Below are 19,055 nucleotides of genomic sequence, written 5' to 3'. Positions count from 1 at the left end.
GTAAATATAAATGTATTTAAATAATAATAATATGAGCAGAATGATGGTGTGTAGTAATTCCTTATAAAGTGGGCAAGAAATGAGTGCAACATGCACTTCCACAGCTGACATCTTTACTATTGGAGCTTTTCTCATTGGAATCATCCATTATAACCAAAGCAGAGGTTTTAGACTGTTCAGAGGAGCAGATACACATCACATACCGAGCATTAGCTACACTCATAAAAGATGGTTCTTTGGTAAAGATATGTTTTTACTTAAAACCATAAGTTCTATACAGAACCATCTAAGTGTTAAATTGTTTGCGTGGTGAAATGTTTTCAGCTTGATGGAGAATGCTGTATATGGTTCTATATACAGAACATGTGGTTCTATATAGCACCAAAAAGGGTTATACTGATACAAGTTTGACACTGTATCCAGAACCCTTTTTGGTGCTGTATAGAACTATAAAGAACCCATTGTCCATCAATCTGAAGATCCATTTCATCATGCAAATAATCATTTATGAAATGGATCTAAAAAAAAAGCCATATAACCATTCCCTTTACTGAAGAACCATTGAAGAACCATCTTTTTTAAGAGTGTAGAGGGGTATAAAGCCCCCCAGATTTGGTCTGTGGAGCAGTGGAACTGTTCTCTGGAGTGATGGAGCTCCATCCAATACCTTTGGGATGAGTTGGATCCAGAACTAACTGACCATCAAGCATCAGTACCTGACCTCCTCACTAATACTCAATCAAATACTCACAGCAATGTTCCAACATCTATTTTAAAGCCTTCCAAGAAGAGTAAAGGCTGTTTGTGCAGCAAAGTCTAATAATACTCTTGATTTCAGACTAAACTTTTGGAGACATTGTAAGAATAGTGGCTTTATTCAAAAACTAGTAAAGGCATCAACATCACCATCCTCTATCTCTCAGAAGATGGCTTCGGCTGAACCGGTGAGTGACAGTGTCAGAGTTAAAAATTGGGTTTCTGCTCAGATACGCGGCTCTTTCTGTCTTCCAGCTGCGATATAATAGCTTTTTAGTGATGAGTATCGCCGATTTCCTCCTGCTGTTACACTGAGCGCTGTAATAGTAAACAGACCGGGCTTTATTTATTTACAGCTGATGTAGCTTAGCCAGACTGCTAGCTAGCTTATGTAGCTTAGCAATCACTGCAATAAACTGATCAACTTTGGACGTCTTCCATACATCTCGCTCAGTTAACGTTACGTGCCTTTATCCTCGTTAAACAGATTTATGAGCAGTCTGCCTTTTGTCAGTTTTGTGCTCATTTATCCCGCTGACTGGTTAGTTTAGCTCTTCAAGACAAAGTTGTTAGCTGTTAGCCAGCTTCTTGTTCGAATTTTCCCGTTCCACCTTAAATTGCAGCGGTTACATTCTGGCAATTCTGGCTCGAGCGAATCTTCTGCACTGTTTAAGGTGGAACGGGAAATTTCGAACAATTAGGTGGCGAATAAGAAGCTGACTTAATGTAAACGTTTTGGAGGAGTTAAGACACTTTTTGGTGACGTGTCCGTGTTAAGAAGGTCATTTTGTCGAGTGTAGAAAACGATTTTTATTGTCAGCAGGCAGACACGGTGCTCATTTGTAGTGTTGGCGTTATCTAGCAAAGATAAACTAACTTACTAGCTAAGCTGGCTAAAGCTGAATAAACAAACTGATTTACGTTAAATATTGAAACATCGCTGCTTTGTTAGATTTGTCTTTTAATGACATTTGATGGATATTTAACCGGCTGAGTTTTCAGAGTACAGAAAAAAACTGAAATATTACAGGGAACAGCGATAGCGTTTCACCAGAGAACCCTTTAGGCACATAATTGTTCTATACAAAACTCGGTTCTAAATACAACTATTGCCTTTACAAAGAACCCTTGAAGAACCATCTTTTTAAAGCGTGCAGCATACACTTACAAAGCAGTATAAACTGTAGCAAGTAAGCGAGTAAATGTTGTTTCACATCTGTCATGTGCTCAGACTCTTGCTGAGTTACTTCAGTATCTGCTGTTCTATTTGCTCTATTTACATAAACCTATAATGTAGGCCTGTAACACCTTTTCCCTTATAACATTTTATCATAATTCAGGTCAAGTAACATGAAGTTTCTCATCCTTTATAGGAAATAACCCCAAATACACTTCATACTGAAGAAGAGAAAAATGATGCTGTTGGGCAAGAAATTGTGAGTCCTGATGACTACATTAAACATCCACTACAGAACAGGTAAAAATCTAGATTCTTGATTTATACGTTTGTTTCCAATACTTGGAAATGGTTAAACAAACCATAAATGAATGAATTTATGGGGGCAAATAAACACATACCACCTAGATAACTTTTAAATCTAACTTTATCCAGTGCTTAAGGCTCCAGTGCAGAGTATATATGACATGCAAACATTCACTCCCAGAAAATCTATTATTTTTGTGTGTGACAAAGTTCATATTCATATTTATGGTGTAAGGCAGGGGTCTAGTGCTTGTGTCCATACTGTTAATATTTCAGATGCATTCATGTATATAAAAATAAACTTCGCCTGCCAGAGTCTGTTAGTCTTGTTGACAGTGATAATGTGAGTGTTTGTTTTTTAGATGGGCTCTGTGGTTCTTTAAAAACGACAAAAGCAAAACCTGGCAAGCTAACCTGCGGCTCATCTCCAAATTCGACACAGTTGAAGACTTTTGGGCGTAAGTTAATGATCTTCACCCTTAGAAACGGCAGTGTTGGTGTTCGGTGGGTGACACTATATGTTATTCAGGTAGAGGTGTTTTCTAGATTACATTATTTTAAGCTTGTAACTATTAATTACATAGAGGAATGCAATTAACCTGTCATAACCTGTTGATATTAAAGCAGAACAACCAGTTCCTACCACTGAAACTACAACCTGTTCTGTAGACATACTGTGGCCTGACCTTCTCATCCTTACACTTATGTTCAGTTTAGTTGGGAACCCAGTTTCTTAGCAGCATTATAGTGTAATGTTTAATTAAATTATCAGAGAAAGAACAATAGAAAGTTCCATCTTATAGTGATCTTTATACTTGAATGCTGTTGCAAAATTACAACTAAATGTTATATTAACTATCAAAACCCATTTGTGTTTAAATTTTTCCATGTGACTTTATATACATTGAAATGTTTGCAGTTATCATTTTAAATGAGTATTTAGTTCTCTACATTTGCAAAATTCATTCATAATACTGCGTTCTTACATGTATGAAATCTAAAAAAATAGTATTACAATTTGTTAGATTTTATAAAAAATATTGGTTGAAAGATGCATACAGTCCTGTGCAACAAAAATATTGGGAAAATATATTGGTTCAAACAAAAATGAAGGAAAAAGACAGGTGCTCCAGGGGCATGGGCGCAGCAAACTCAAAGTAACATGTCCATGCTGGGAAAGGCAAAAACTTGAAAATCCATCTGCTTTGACAAGGCATGTGCAAAATAAATTCCAGAGCAAAGCTATTCCTGTGCACACCGTCTTAAGAGAAGTATGAAAAGCATTCATAGCGATATGTATAAAAAGGTGCAGGAGCGTTGCGGCCTTCTCAGGCTTTTATCAGATTACAAAACATGGCATATCACTAGAAACCACCTGAGAACACCCTTTATATATATATATATATATATATATATATATATATATATATATATATATATATATATATAATACACACACACAGTGCCTTGCAAAAGTATTCGGCCCCCTTTAACTTTTAAACCTTTTGCCACATTTCAGGCTTCAAACATAAAGATATGAAATTGTAATTTTTTGTGAAGAATCAACAACAAGTGGGACACAATCGTGAAGTGGAACGAAATTTATATGGCACTGTATATACAACCCCAATTCCAATGAAGTTGGGACGTGGTGTAAAACATAAATAAAAACAGAATATGATGATTTGCAAATCCTTTTCAACCTATTTTCAATTGAATACACTACAAAGACAAGATATTTAATATTCAAACAGATAAACTTTATTGTTTTTTGCAAATATTCACTCATTCTGAATTTGATGCCTGCAACATGTTCCAAAGAAGTTGGGACAGGGGCAACATAAGACTGGGAAAGTTGAGGAACACTCAAACACCTCTTTGGAATATTCCACAGGTGAACAGGTTAATTGGAAACAGGTCAGTGTCATGGTTGGGTATAAAGGCAGCATCCCTGAAAGGCTCAGTCATTCACAAGCAAAGATGTGAACAACTGCGTGAGCAAATAGTCCAACAGTCCAAGAAAAACGTTTCTTAATGTGATATTGCAAGGAATTTAGGGATTTCATCATCTACAGTCCATAATATCATCAAAAGATTCAGAGAATCTGGAGAAATCTCTGCAAGTAAGCGGCAAGGCAGAAAACCAACATTGAATGCCTGTGACCGTCAATCCCTCAGGCGGCACTGCATTAAAAACCGACATCATTCTGTAACAGATATTACCACATGGGCTCAGGAACACTTCAGAAAATCATTGTCAGTGAACACAGTTCGCCGCTCCATCTACAAGTGCAAGTTAAAACTCTGCCATGCCATCTGAGATGGACTGATGCAAAGTGGAAAAGTGTCCTGTGGTCTGACGAGTTCACATTTCCATTTTTGGAAATCATGGAAGTCGTGTCCTCCGGGGCAAAGAGGAAAAGGACTGTTCAGATTGTTATCAGCGCAAAGTTCAAAAGCCAACATCTCTGATGGCATGGGGGTGTGTTAGGGTAACTTGCACATCTGTGAAGGCACCATTAATGCTGAAAGGTACATAAAGGTTTTGGAGCAACATATGCTGCCATCCAAGCAACGTCTTTTTCAGGGATGTCCCTGCTTATTTTAGCAAGACAACGCCAAGCCACATTCTGCACGTCTTACAACAGCATGGCTTCATAGTAAAAGAGTGCAGGTACTAGACTGGCCTGCCTGCAGTCCAGACCTGTCTCCCATTGAAAATGTGTGGTGCATTATGAAGCACAAAATACGATAATGGAGACCCCGGACTGTTGAGCAACTGAAGTTGTACATCAAGCAAGAATGGGAAAGAATTCCACCTACAAAGCTTCAACAATTAGTGTCCTCAGTTCCTAAATGCTTATTGAGTGTTGTTAAAAGGAAAGGTGATGTAACACAGTGGTAAACATGCCCCTGTCCCAACTTTGGAACGTGTTGCAGATATCAAATTCAAAATGAGTGAATATTTGCAAAAAACAATAAAGTTTATTAGTTTGAACATTAAATATCTTGTCTTTGTAGTGTATTCAATTGAAAATAGGTTGAAAAGGATTTGCAAATCATCATATTCTGTTTTTATTTTTGTTTTACACAACGTTCCAACTTCATTGGAATTGGGGTTGTGTGTGTTTATTTATATATATATATATATATGTATATATACACACACACACACACACACACACACACACACACACACACTTCTGCCACCTGTTGATCAGGAAGGGAAAAAGAATGGAGAAGGGGAGGAGAAATGAAAAAAAAAAAAAAAAAAAAGAAGCCAGGATACTCTTGAAGCCGTTCAAGCCAGGATACTCTTGAAAGTAAAAATTCCAAAAACTCTCCCTCAGAACTTATTGCCTTAATCTATTACCTCCTCTAATAAACTTTGAAATAACCTCAATGGCTATCACTCGTAACAAGCTGGGCCTTTTCTTCTTTGGCCCGCAGAAAAAAGTGTCCATTATTAAATAAAAAAAAAAAAATCTGAAAGGTGAACTTGTCAGCCCTAACACATGTTTTCACTTTGCTTCAGTCCATCTCACAGGAGCTTTAGCCCAGAGAGGTCAGTAGCTTTGTATAGGAGAGTCTTTCTAGTGTTGGTTTTCAGCCTGCCCTTTACACACTGAGATTTCTCCAGAGTCCCTGAAGCTTTAATATTGTTATGGGCTGTAGATGTTGCAATTACTAAATTGTTAGCAGTCGTTTAACTGTTTAAACTGTTAAGCTATGCATGCACATAGTTTTCCACAAAGTGCCAACTGTTCTTGAATGCTCCTTTGAAACCCAATCGTGTGATCATCACCTTTTACGTGTTCACCTGTAAAGTTCCATAGAAGTCGGTAAGGGAAATGATTTAATATGTTATTTGTGCTGTTTTTAGTTGAGTACCTGTGAGAGACCATTTACAAATCACTGTTTCTGTTTGTGTTTGTATTCTATCTAACTGACCCAACTTTTGTTCCTTTTTTTGTACAAAAATGTGCGCTTCTGTGATGCAGTTTTGAAGAACTTTGCTCTTGTATTCATAGGCTTTACAACCACATTCAGTTATCAAGCAACTTAATGTCTGGATGTGACTACTCACTCTTTAAGGTAAGCACTGTAGTGAGATTATCTGTTACTCTTGTCCATGTTTGTTTCATTTATACCATTATTTTGTCTGTCCACCATTCTCCAGTGTATCATAAAAGAAAACCATTAATTTTCTACCTAATCTCTGCTGCCTCCGTGTCATGTGGTCAATTAACACAAAATCACATTGTGACGTGTTTCCTTGTGCTTATAAAAGACAAAAAACACACTGACTGTTTTTAATAGAAGCCAATAGGCAGATGCTGATTATATATGTGTTTGGGTCCAGTGAGTTTTCTGTGCTTTTGTAAGACACAAAAATTATTTAATTAATCAGACATATGCTAAACATGCAGCAGAGGTTAGGTTAAAAAAAAAAACCTAGTATTTCTTAAATCTCTGTGAACTGATGTGTTTACAGACCTCAGGGCTGGTCCTTGTGTCAGCATATGAGGAAAAGAGAGAGCAGCGTGTGACCCAATGAATGACCCCTGTTTGAGTGTATGAGAAGTATGTGACCTCATGTTCACCTCTGCTGTTTTTGGAGCAGGATGGTATTGAGCCCATGTGGGAGGATGAGAGGAATAAGAAAGGAGGCCGCTGGCTCATCACTCTCTCCAAACAGCAACGAAGAGCCGACCTGGACCGCTTCTGGCTCGAGACGGTATCTATACGACGATGGCAAAAGCAATTCTTTCAGAAAAAATTCAGTGCATCATTGAATTTCAGATTTTACAATTCAGCTTAATCACAATATTTCAGGAAATAACTCAGTACATCAAGAAATAAACAATTTCCCAATGATTCAGTCCAATTATGAATTATGATTGTTTAATTACAGTTATTTAAGAAAAGATTCAGTGCATCATGAAATTTCATATTTAACGATTCAGTTTAATTAAAATTCTTTAAAAATCAAGTCAGTGCATTATGAAATTTTAGATTTTGCAGTGCAGTTTATGATTATTTAAGAAATGATTCAGTGCATCAGTGAACATTTTAGCCTGATAAGAATATTTTAGAAAATAACTCAGTATATTATGATATATAAAATTTCCCAGTGGTCCAGTGTGATTACAGTTCTTTAATTCAGTGCATTCTGAAGTTTCATATTTTACGATTGTTTAATTAATAAGAGAAGATTTAATGCACCTCTCCATGGATCACCACCTTATCGTGGTGGAGGGGTTTGCGTGCTTGAATGATCCTAGGAGCTATATTGTCTGGAGCAAAAGCTCCTGGTAGGGTCTCCCATGGCAAACTGGTCCTAGGTGACATGTCAGACAAAGTGTGATCCATAATCCAAGCCAGGCCTGGGGGAGGGGCTCGCCAGCGAGCGTCTGGTGGCCGGGCATTTACTCATGGTGCCCGGCCGGGCCCAGCCCGAAGGAGTTACATGAGTCCCCCCTCCCATCGACCCACCACCAATGGGAGGGGCAGTAGTAGGGGTTCGGTGCTTTGTGGATCGGGCAGTGTCCGAAGGCGTGGGCCTTGGCGTTCTGATCCTCGGTTGCTGAAACTGGCTTTTGGAACTTGGAACGTTACCTCACTGGCGGGGAAGGAGCCTGAGTTGGTGCGCGAGGTTGAGAGATACCGGCTAGATATAGTCGGGCTCACCTCAACACACAGCTTGGGCTCTGGGTCCAATCTCCTTGAGAGGGGCTGGACTTTATTCTTTTCTGGAGTTGCCCATGGTGAGAGGCGGCGGGCAGGTGTGGGCTTTCTCATAGCCCCTCGACTCGGTGCCTGTATATTGGGGTTTTCTCCGGTGGACGAGAGGGTAGCTTCCCTACGCCTTCGGGTTGGGGAACGGGTCCTGACTGCTGTCTGTGCTTATGCACCGAACAGCAGTTCAGAGTACCCAGCCTTCTTAGAGTCCTTGGAAAGGGTGCTTGAAAGTGCTCCTCCTGGAGACTCTATTGTCCTACTGGGGGACTTTAACGCTCACGTGGGCAATGACAGTGAGACCTGGAGGGGTGTGATTGGGAGGAATGGCCTCTCTGATCTGAACCCGAGTGGTGTTCAGTTTTTGGACTTCTGTGCAAACCACAGTTTGTCCATCACGAACACCATGTTTGAACACAAGGATGTCCATAAGTGCACATGGCACCAGGACACCCTAGGCCGCAGTTCAATGATTGACTTTGTAGTCGTGTCATCGGACTTGCGGTCATGTGTTTTGGACACTCGGGTAAAGAGAGGAGCTGAGCTGTCAACTGATCACCACCTGGTGGTGAGTTGGTTCAGGTGGTGGGGGAAGATGCCGGTCAGACCAGGCAAGCCCAAACGTATAGTGAGGGTTTGCTGGGAACGTCTGGCAGAAGAACCTGTCAGATTGATCTTCAACTCCCACCTCCGTCAGAACTTTGACCAGATATCGGGGGAGGTGGGGGACATACAGTGGGTTGCAAAAGTATTCATACCCCTTGAACTTTTCCATATTTTGTCACATTACAACCACAAACATAAATATATTTCACTGGAATTTAATGTGAAAGACCAACACAAAGTGGTATACAATTGTGAAGTGGAAAGAAAATTATACATGAATCAAAACATTTTTTACAAATAAAAAACTAATAAGTGCGACGTGCAAAAGTATTCAGCCCCCCTGAGTCAATACTTTGTGGAGCCACCTTTTGCTGCAATTACAGCTGCAAGTCTTTTAGGGTATGTCTCCACCAGCTTTGCACATCTAGTGACTGAAATTCTTGCCCATTCCTCCTTGCAAAACAGCTCAAGCTCAGTCAGATTGGATGGAGAGCGTTTGTGAACAGCAGTTTTGAGATCTTGCCACAAATTCTCAATTGGGTTTAGGTCTGGACTCTGACTGGGCCATTCTAACACATGAATATTCTTTTTTTTAAACCACTCCATTGTAGCTCTGGCTTTATGTTTAGGGTCGTTGTCCTGCTGGAAGGTGAACCTCCGCCCCAGTCTCAAATCTTTTGCTGACTCCAACAGGTTTTCTTCCAAGATTGCCCTGTATTTGGCTCCATCCATCTTCCCATCAACTTTGACCAACTTCCCGGTCCCTGCTGAAGAGAAGCACCCCCAGAGCATGATGCTGCCACCACCATATTTGACAGTGGGGATGGTGTTTTCAGAGTGATGTGCAGTGTTATTTCTCCGCCACGCATAGCGTTTTGCATTGTGGCCAAAAAGTTCTATTTTGGTCTCGTCTGACCAAAGCACCTTCTTCCACATGTTTGCTGTGTCCTCAACATGGCTTCTGGCAAACTGCAAACGGGACTTCTTATGGTTTTCTTTTAACAATGGCTTTCTCCTTGCCACTCTTCCATAAAGACCACATTTGTGTAGTGCACGACTAATTGTTGTCCTGTGGACAGTTTCCCCCACCTGAGCTGTGGCTCTCTGCATTTCATCCAGAGTCACCATGGGCCTCTTGGCTGCCTCTCTGATCAGTGATCTCCTTGTTCGGCCTGTAAGTTTAGGTGGACGGCCTTGTCTTGGCAGGTTTACTGTGGTGCCATACTCTTTCCATTTCCGGATGATGGATTGAACAGTGCTCCGTGAGATGTTCAAAGCTTGGGAAATCTTTTTATAACCTAAGCCTGCTTTAAACTTCTCCAAAACCATATTCCTAACCTGTCTGGTGTGTTCTTTGGACTTCATGATGCTGTTTGCTCCCTAATATTCTCTTAACCAACATCTGAGGCCGTCACGGAGCAGCTGTATTTGTACTGAGATTAGATTACACACAGGTGGACCCTTTTGAGTCATTAGCAGTCATCAGGCAACTTCTGAATGCAATTGGTTGCACTCAGGGAAAAGGGGGCTGAATACTTTTGCACGTCGCACTTATTAGTTTTTTATTTGTAAAAAATGTTTTGATTCATGTATAATTTTCTTTCCACTTCACAATTGTATACCACTTTGTGTTGGTCTTTCACATTAAATTCCAGTGAAATATATTTATGTTTGTGGTTGTAATGTGACAAAATATGGAAAAGTTCAAGGGGTATGAATACTTTTGCAACCCACTGTAGACTCAGAATGGGCCATGTTCCGTTCCTCCATTGTTGAAGCGGCTGACTGTAGCTGTGGCCGTAAGGTAGTTGGTGCCTGTTGGGGCGGTAATCCTCGAACCCGGTGGTGGACACCCCAGGTGAGAGATGCCGTCAAGCTGAAGAATGAGTCCTACCGGGTATGGTTGGCCTGTAGGACACCAGAGGCAGCTGGCAGGTATCGACAGGCAAAGCGATCTGCGGCTTCAGTCGTCGCCAAGGCAAAAACCCGTGTATGGGAGGAGTTTGGTGAGGCCTTGAAAAGTGACTAAGTCGGCTCCGAAAAGATTCTGGCAAACCGTCAGGCGACTCAGAAGGGGAAAGCATTGTGCCACTAGCACTGTATATAGTGGAGATGGTGTGCTGCTGACTTCGACTGAAGACGTCATTGGGCGGTGGAAGGAATACTTTGAGGACCTTCTCAATCCCACCGACACGTTCTCCAGTGAGGAGGCAGAGTCTGGGGACATGGGAATAGGCTTGTCCATTACTGAGGCCGAAGTCGCTAAGGTAGTTAAGAAGCTCCTTGGTGGCAAGGCTCAAGGGGTGGATGAGATCCGCCCTGAGTTCCTCAAGGCTCTGGATGTTGTGGGGCTGTCTTGGCTGACACGCCTTTTCAACATTGCGTGGACATCGGGGGCGGTGCCACTGGATTGGCAGACTGGGGTGGTGGTGCCTCTTTTTAAAAAAGGGGACCGGAGGGTGTGTTCCAACTACAGGGGAATCACACTCCTCAGCCTCCCTGGTAAGGTCTATGCAGGGGTACTGGAGAAGAGAGTCCGGCTTATAGTTGAACTTCGGATCCAGGAGGAGCAGTGTGGGTTCCGCCCTGGTCGTGGAACACTGGACCAACTCTTCACCCTCTCCAGGATTCTGGAGGGTTCATGGGAGTTTGCCCAACCAGTCCACATGTGCTTTGTGGATCTGGAGAGGGCATTTGACTGTGTTCCCCGGAGTATTCTGTGGGAGGTGCTTCGGGAGTATGGGGTACATGGCTCTTTGCTACGAGCCATTCAGGCCCTGTACAAACAAAGCAGGAGTTTGGTTCGCATGGCCGGGAGTAAGTCAGACTTGTTCCCAGTGAGAGTTGGACTCCGTCAGGGCTGCCCTTTGTCACCAATTCTATTCATAATTTTTATGGATAGAATTTCTAGGCGCAGTCAGGGGATGGAGGGTGTCCGGTTTGGTGACCTCAGGGTCACATCGCTGCTGTTTGCAGATGATGTGGTCCTATTGGGGACATCAGGCCGTGAACTTCAGCTTTCACTGGATCGGTTTGCAGCCGAGTGTGAAGCGGCCGGGATGAGAATCAGTACCTCCAAATCCGAGACCATGGTTCTCAGGCGGAAAAGGGTGGAGAGCCCTCTCTGGGTCGGGGATAGGCTCTTGCCTCAAGTGGAGGAGTTCAAGTATCTCGGGGTCTTGTTCACGAGTGATGGTACAAGGGAGCGGGAGATTGACAGGCGGATTGATGCTGGGTCAGCAGTGATGCGGGCTCTTTACCGGTCTGTTGTGGTAAAGAAAGAGCTGAGCCATAAGGCAAGGCTCTCGATTTACCGGTCGATCTACGTTCCCACCCTCACCTATGGTCATGAGCTTTGGGTAATGACCGAAAGAATAAGATCGCGAATACAAGCGGCCGAAATACTAAGCGACCTTCCTCCGCAGGGTGTCTGGGCTCTCCCTTAGAGATAGGGTGAGAAGTTCGGTCATCCGGGAGGGACTCGGAGTAGAGCCACTGCTTCTTCACATCGAGAGGAGTCAGCTGAGGTGGTTCGGGCATCTGGTTAGGATGCCTCCTGGACGCCTCCCTCGGGAGGTGTCACAGGCAAGTCCACCTGGGAGGAGACCCCGGGGAAGACCCAGGACACGCTGGCGTGACTATATCGCCCAGCTGGCCTGGGAGCGCCTCGGAATCCCCCTTGGAGAGCTAGTGGAAGTGGCTGGGGAAAGGGAGGTCTGGGCCTCATTGCTTAGGATGCTGCCCCCGCGACCCGAACCCCGGAGAAGCGGAAGCTAATGGATGGATGGATGGATGGATTTAATGCATCTTATAATTTTGGATTTTGTGATTCAGTTAATTATAAATCTTCAAAAATCATGGGAGTGGATTATGCAATTTCATATTTTACAATTCAATTAAAATACAATATTTTAGGAAGTGATTCAGTGCTTAAAGAAATGTCAAATTTTATGGTTCAGTTTAATTAAAGTAATTTAGGAAAGTGTACATGTATTCTATGGGGAACTTTAGGTCACCTACATATCACTCATATCAAATGCCATAAAACAGCTTTTAGATTTTTTTATGCAGGAGCCTAATGAAATAGATATTTTGTGTGCTGGTTTGTGTTTCAGCTTCTGTGTCTGGTGGGGGAAGCATTTGATGACCACAGCGATGACGTCTGTGGTGCCGTCGTCAACATTCGGACAAAAGGAGACAAGATAGCAATATGGACGACAGACTACGAAAATAAAGATGCAGTCGTACACATCGGGTGAGAGCAAAATGGGTGTTTATGGAGACTTTATAAAAAGAAAAGCTACGTTTATGGAGCACATTTGATGCACAAACTCAATTGGACGTGCTTAACATAAAAGAAAAATTAAACAACATAATAAACATGAATGAATATAAGACATAAATTAGATATAAATAAACTTTATTAGTGTTTAAAGAAACTTTATTAGTATTTAGTTGATGCTCCAGGTCATATTAAATGCTGTATGACTTGATATCTGGTGTTAGCCATCTTAGCCTTGTAGCTTCAGTAAAAAAAAAAAAAAAAAAAACTAAAAAAAGCCACTCCACACATTCATTGCCTGACCGATGACAGCTGGGATAAGTGTAAAAAATATGTAAGTTTGATTTTTTGCCAACCGTTTCTTTAAGAATGATTAATCATGTCATATTTACACCAAATTCTAGTTTCTCTGTAATCATCCATCAGAATATATTTTTATATACTTCTCCAGAACCTTGTGACTTTTTTTTCTTCCAGGGCCCAACTGATATCAATTGGCTGATATTAGAAATCAGATTATAATTTTGCTGATAATAGGCATATAATTGACTCTTTTTTTGTTTGGAATTTAAACGGATAGTCTCCTTATTATAGGGCTCTATGTAACAGCAGTAGACTCTGATAAATATGTAAATCTGGTAAATATGTAATATATAGTAATATAAAATACAGTAATATATAAAATGCACCCAACCTCACCTTTAGCCTGAGAATATCATTATAACATCTATTTTTATAAAGAGAATGAAATAAGAAAACATACAAGAAGAATTATTCCTCCCTTCCCACTATGCTCACCTATTACCAAGAGAAAAGCTCAGCTCGCTTAAGAGACTCCAGCATGGAAGGGAAGATGATTTCTCATCCATGTTAACTTTAACTAACCTACATAGCTGGCCTATTAATTAGAAAGTGCTGAAAGTGCTACTGTGGTTTATCCAGGCGACCCGCAGTCAGCTACTTGGGCAACCTGAATGTGCTCCTTGTGAATATGTAACTGTTGATTGATTTCCTTTAATGAATGTCAGCGCCTGCCGTTTGAGAAAACCCTGACGAATATGGTTGAAGTTAATAACGTCCTTGTGTTAAATTCTGCAGTTTCAGCACATACTGACCTATACACACACACACACACACACACACACACACACACACACACACTCTTTATCTAAAATGTGCCTGCTTTTTCCCTGCTGAGCTGCTGATTTTTGCTGATCTGCTGTTATATCTTCACAGGCGAGTCTACAAGGCCCGGTTAGGCGTGCCGCCCAACATCATCATTGGATACCAGTCACATGCAGACACAGCTACAAAAAGTGGCTCCACTACCAAGAACAAGTTTGTGGTCTGAGGACTGATCCAGTGCATGGTATTTCTCTTCATTCTCTTTTTTTTTGCATTTTTATGGTGTTTTTCCACTGTGCAACAATACCGTGTGGTGCCATTACTAATTTGATCATGTTTCCGCTGCCAAATATCTCATGAGGTACTGCATGGTACCGGCTCAACACGACTTGTCTTTTTTGGTTTTCCATTAGGCAGAAGTTGGTACCTTGTGCTTGGTACTTTTGGTACCTACTCCATCAAGGTCCCAAGCGAGCTGAGCCAATACCAAAAGGTGATGTCAAAATGCTACTGACTACCGATTGTTTGGAAAGAATGGTTAAATACACTATATTTCCAAAAGTATTCACTTACCCATGCAAATCATTGAATGCAGCTGTTCCAATCACTTCCTTGGTCACAGGTGTATAAACTACTAAAACTAATAAAATACTAAGCACCTAGGCCTGTCAGTGGTATTATAACAAAATGGAAGCAATTGGGAACCATGAAGTGGTAGGCCACGTAAAATAACAGCGGAGTCAATGGATGCAGAGGTCGCCAACTTTCTGCAGAGTCAATCGCTACAGACCTGCAAACTTCATGTGACCGTCAGATTAGCTCAAGAACAGTGCGTAGAGAGCTTCATGGAATGGGTTTCCATGGCCGAGCAGCTGCATCCAAGCTGCATCCAGCCCTGCATCACCAAGCTCAATGCAAAGCGTCGAATGCAGTGGTATAAAGCGCCCCCACTGCACTCTAGAGAAGTGGAGATGTGTTCTCTGGAGTGACAAATCACGCTTCTCCATCTGGCAATCTGATGAAGACATCTGGGTTTGGCAGTTACCAGGAGAAAAGTACTTATATGACTGTATTGTGCTAAGTGTAAAGTTTGGTGGAGGGGGGATTATGGTGTGGAGTTGTTTTTCAGGAGTTGGGCTCGGCCCATTATTTCCCATGAAAGGAACTCTTATTGCTTCCGCATACCAAGACATTGTCATGCTCCCAACTTTGTGGGAACAGTTTGGGGATGGCCCCTTCCTGTTCCAGTATGACTGCTCACCAGTGCACAAAGCAAGGTCCATAAAGACATGGAAAATTGAGTTTGGTGTGGAAGAACTTGACAGAGTCCTGACCTCAACCAGATAGAACACCTTTGGGATGAATTAGAGCGGAAACTGCGAGCCAGGCCTTCTCATCTAACATCAGTGTGTGACGCTTCTGGAAGAACGGTCAAAATTCCAATAAACACACTCTTAAAAACACAACCTTGTGTAATGCCTTCCCAGAAGAGTTAAAGCTGTTATAGCTCCAAAACGTGGGCCATCATCATATTAAACCCTATGGATTAAGAATGGGAATTCACTCAAGTTCATATGCGTGTGAAGGAAGACAAGCAAATACTTTTGGAAATATAGTGTACATATGTTAACGTTAGCTACCAGGTTAGCATTGCATATTGCATCACCTTTTTTGAGCACCCAGAATCGTCTCGTTGTCTCAGCTTTGATGTAGTTTTTGTCAAACTGTCCTGTTTTTTTTTCTTCCCCTCAGTCTTGCTGTTATGAGTTATCGTTCTCCTCCAAGTGCTGAAACTCAAGAGAACGTGGGTCATGCAGCAAGACAACAACCCTAAGCTCACAAGTCGTTCTACCAAAGAATGGTTAAAGAAGAATAAAGTTTTGAATGGCCAAGTCAAAGTCCTGACCTTACTCCTATATAATCCTATATAATCCTATATATTGTTGTGGAAGGACCTGAAGAAAGCAGTTACCGGAAATGTTTAGTTGCCATAATTGCTGCGCTAGAGGGTCACACCAGATACTGAAAGCAAAGGTTCACATAGTTTTGTCACTCCCAGATCTATAATATTGGATCATTTTCCTCAATAAATAAATGATCAAGTCTAATATTTTCCTCTTATTTGTTTCATTTGGTTCTCTTTTTCTGCTATTAGGACTTCTAGGACTATTATGAAAATCTGATAAAGTTTTAGGTCAAATTTATGCAAAAATATAGAAAATTCTTAAGGGTTCACAAACTTTAAAGCACCACTGTATGAGGAAAAATCGGATTTGGACTCCTTTAACCAGCTGTGTGAACATAGCCATGGTTACAGAGAGTGCACTCAGCATACACTGCAATTTCAATTTAACTTTCTAATGTTTTTCACTGCTTTTTGTTACAGCAGGTGCGACATCAGTGCCGTTTTAATGACGAAACCAAAGTTACACCTAACGAGAGCCAGTGAGAGGTTCGGCTTGTGCTACATACAGGAAAGAAAAACGGTGGAATGCCATGGAAAGTTCCTCTGGACTTTTGTTAATACAGACATGCTAAAACAGTGTCTTATAACTAACTGTACAGTGTATAAATGCAGAACAATATTATTTTTTTTTCTGTGTTGGTTTATGGCTGCTTTGGGAATCAAAGAGATAACTGATTGTATGTGTTTTATTACTTGTTTACTTTGTTGAAAAAACATCCTGTAGAAAGCTACAATATTCTAATTGATTTCATTTGCTTTAGTTTTATATTGATGTTGATTTGCATACTGGTTCGTCTTGATGAACATAATCATTTTATTTTGGTTTGTGTCTTTTTTGCCACCTTGAAATTAAACGATTTCAAGAAATCCTTCAAATCCGTTCGGTTGTAAATGTGTATGATTGGCATTTTCTGTTGCGTTGTATTCCTGGTGTGTATAGTAATACAAATGATAAAAATGAAAAGATTTGGAAGCCTTGATTAATGGAGGTAAAAATGATGATAGGAATGAAAACTGTGAGATGAATGTAAATAAATGTGTACAGTTCATTGTCTTAATCCAGTAATGATCTTTGTGCTGCTGTCATCATGCGTGTGCTGCTCGTTCTTGTTTCCACCTCCGTTTTGTCAACAGTGAGATGGACACACCTGTCAGCCGCACGCTGAGCCTGAGCACCAGCAAAGAAACAGTTAAGGAGTCTCTAGTTTCTTAGAAACACGTTCAAGTCTAAAAGTCTACATAGAAAATCTGGGATTTGTATTTGAATTTGGAAATGAAGAAAAGATTTGAAAGATGTAAAAGTTTGAAACATTAAAAATGTAAAGGAAATCCAATACTGGTGGTTCACTTGCGGTTTTGGATGGTAAAAAAATGGCTAGACATTCATCTTGGTTCTTCTTAGTTATCTGAGTCAGTAAGTTTCTCTACAATGAACCATTTCCCATTAGACCCCTCTGAATGACTCACCAATAGATATGATTTTGTAAAAACTAAAGTTCTCCCTAAAATATTTTATATTAATTTATATATAAATAATGTATATATATTTATTAATATTATTATTATTATTCAAGCCAGCTTTAGATCCTTTTAATTAGATAGGGTTTAGAATGGCTTTGAAAACAGTTTGCTGGAAGCCTTAGCTGAACCATTTTTTAATTCCTACTACAAGCATTGCCCATCACACCTTTTACATGGTTCAGGAGTGACATGAGATACAAATATCATGAGGGGCTCAAAAGAAAAGGAGGCTTGGTTTCTTAATGTAACCCTAAAACTCTTCAGACTAGTTACTCTGTTACTCTGCTGCTGCTGTAATACTGTGAATTTCCCCGCTGTGGGACCAATAAAGGATTATCTTATCTCTTATCTTAAAAATACTGTGTTGGCATTAGAGGTGAGCAATATCCCAAAATGAAATGTTGAATGTGAAATACTATGAATGTGAAATGAAATACTTCAAGAACTTTTTAGTAATACAGAATATATCATGGTACTTATTTTTTCTGACACCTGATGTTAGCACAGATGAAAAAGAACCACATTTTGACTATGAAATGGTTTGTATTCAGCATTTTACACACTGTGCTACACTAAAACCAATTTAACTTGGCTTTTGTGACACTGTGTTTACTGGGTAAACAGTAATGCACATGTTACCAGCTCAGTTGTTGATGTTTTATTTATCATCCAGCAGATGGCAGCATTTCTTTTTTTAGAAATAAGGAGTGCTCTCTTTGTAGTAGAAAAGCAGTTGTGAAGTGTTTACATACTGATCCTTGCTAGAAAAAGCAGTGAAATCAGCATGTGTTGTGTTTTGTTGTTGGTATGCTGGTCAACCAACATGTCCATGCTGGGGTGACCAGTATGAAATGCTTGCTGGTTTGTGCTGTTTTTTTGCAACAGGAATAACATCCACAAGAAGCCCAGAAAAGCATATTGTAACATTGTTCATCACAATAGCAATAAATATTGTCATATTGCCCAGATGGAGAGTAGGAAGGTAGATATTCTGTGTGTCCAGGAGACCAGATGGAAAGGAAGCAAGGCCAGGAACATTGGAGGTGGATTCAAACTGTTCTATCCTGGTGTAGATAGGAAGAGAAATGGAGTAGGGATAATCCTGAAGGAACAGCTTGTGAAAAGTGTTCTGGATATAAAGAAAGTGTCAGACAGGATCATGAGCCTGAAGTTGGAGGTTGATGGTGTAATTTTGAATGTGGTCAGTTCATATGCACCACAGGTTGGTTGTCAGAGGAGAAAGAGGAAATTTGGAGTAAGATGGATGAAGTGGTAGATGGTGTCTCTAGAGAGGAGAGATTAGTAATTGGTGCAGACTTCAATGGACATGTTGGTGAAGGGAACAGAGGGGATGAAGAGGTGCTGGGTATGTATGGTGTGAAATGCGAAAGGTCAGATGGTTGCAGATTTTACAAAGAGAATAGAAATAGCTGTGGTGAACACGTATTTTCAGAAGAGGGAAGAACACAGGGTGACATGCAAGAGTGGAGGGAGGTGCACACAGGTGGATTATATCCTTAGCAGGAGATGCCACCTAAAGGAGATTGGATATTCTAAAGTGGTACCAGGGGAAAGTG

At 40.9% G+C, this 19,055-nt stretch overlaps 1 protein-coding gene and 1 pseudogene across 4 annotated transcripts; both read left to right on the top strand.

Annotated features, from left to right (window-relative positions):
• LOC108424944 overlaps positions 1-19,055 on the top strand; it is a 409,614-nt pseudogene that overhangs the window by 254,341 nt on the left and 136,218 nt on the right.
• eif4ea (eukaryotic translation initiation factor 4ea) lies at positions 799-17,023 on the top strand. 4 transcript variants are annotated; one of them, XM_037540519.1, is made up of 8 exons: positions 799-944; positions 2,130-2,233; positions 2,602-2,697; positions 6,271-6,334; positions 6,864-6,977; positions 12,700-12,839; positions 14,103-14,235; positions 14,405-14,616. In XM_037540519.1, exons 1-7 carry the CDS (start codon positions 927-929, stop codon positions 14,215-14,217), a joined length of 651 nt encoding a protein of 216 aa, XP_037396416.1. In that variant the 5' UTR covers positions 799-926; the 3' UTR covers positions 14,218-14,235; positions 14,405-14,616. The 4 variants fall into 4 exon arrangements, with proteins under 4 accessions (XP_037396416.1, XP_037396415.1, XP_037396414.1 ...); XM_037540518.1 differs by lacking the exon at positions 14,405-14,616 and adding an exon at positions 16,381-17,023 and having other exon boundaries at positions 800-944; XM_037540517.1 differs by lacking the exon at positions 14,405-14,616 and adding an exon at positions 16,378-17,023 and having other exon boundaries at positions 806-944.

This window comes from Pygocentrus nattereri, chromosome 8, assembly GCF_015220715.1.
Source record: "Pygocentrus nattereri isolate fPygNat1 chromosome 8, fPygNat1.pri, whole genome shotgun sequence".
In the NCBI taxonomy this organism is placed as follows: domain Eukaryota; kingdom Metazoa; phylum Chordata; class Actinopteri; order Characiformes; family Serrasalmidae; genus Pygocentrus; species Pygocentrus nattereri.
The sequence above is the reverse complement of the archived record's forward strand: the minus strand, read 5'-3'. Positions and strand labels throughout refer to the sequence as shown.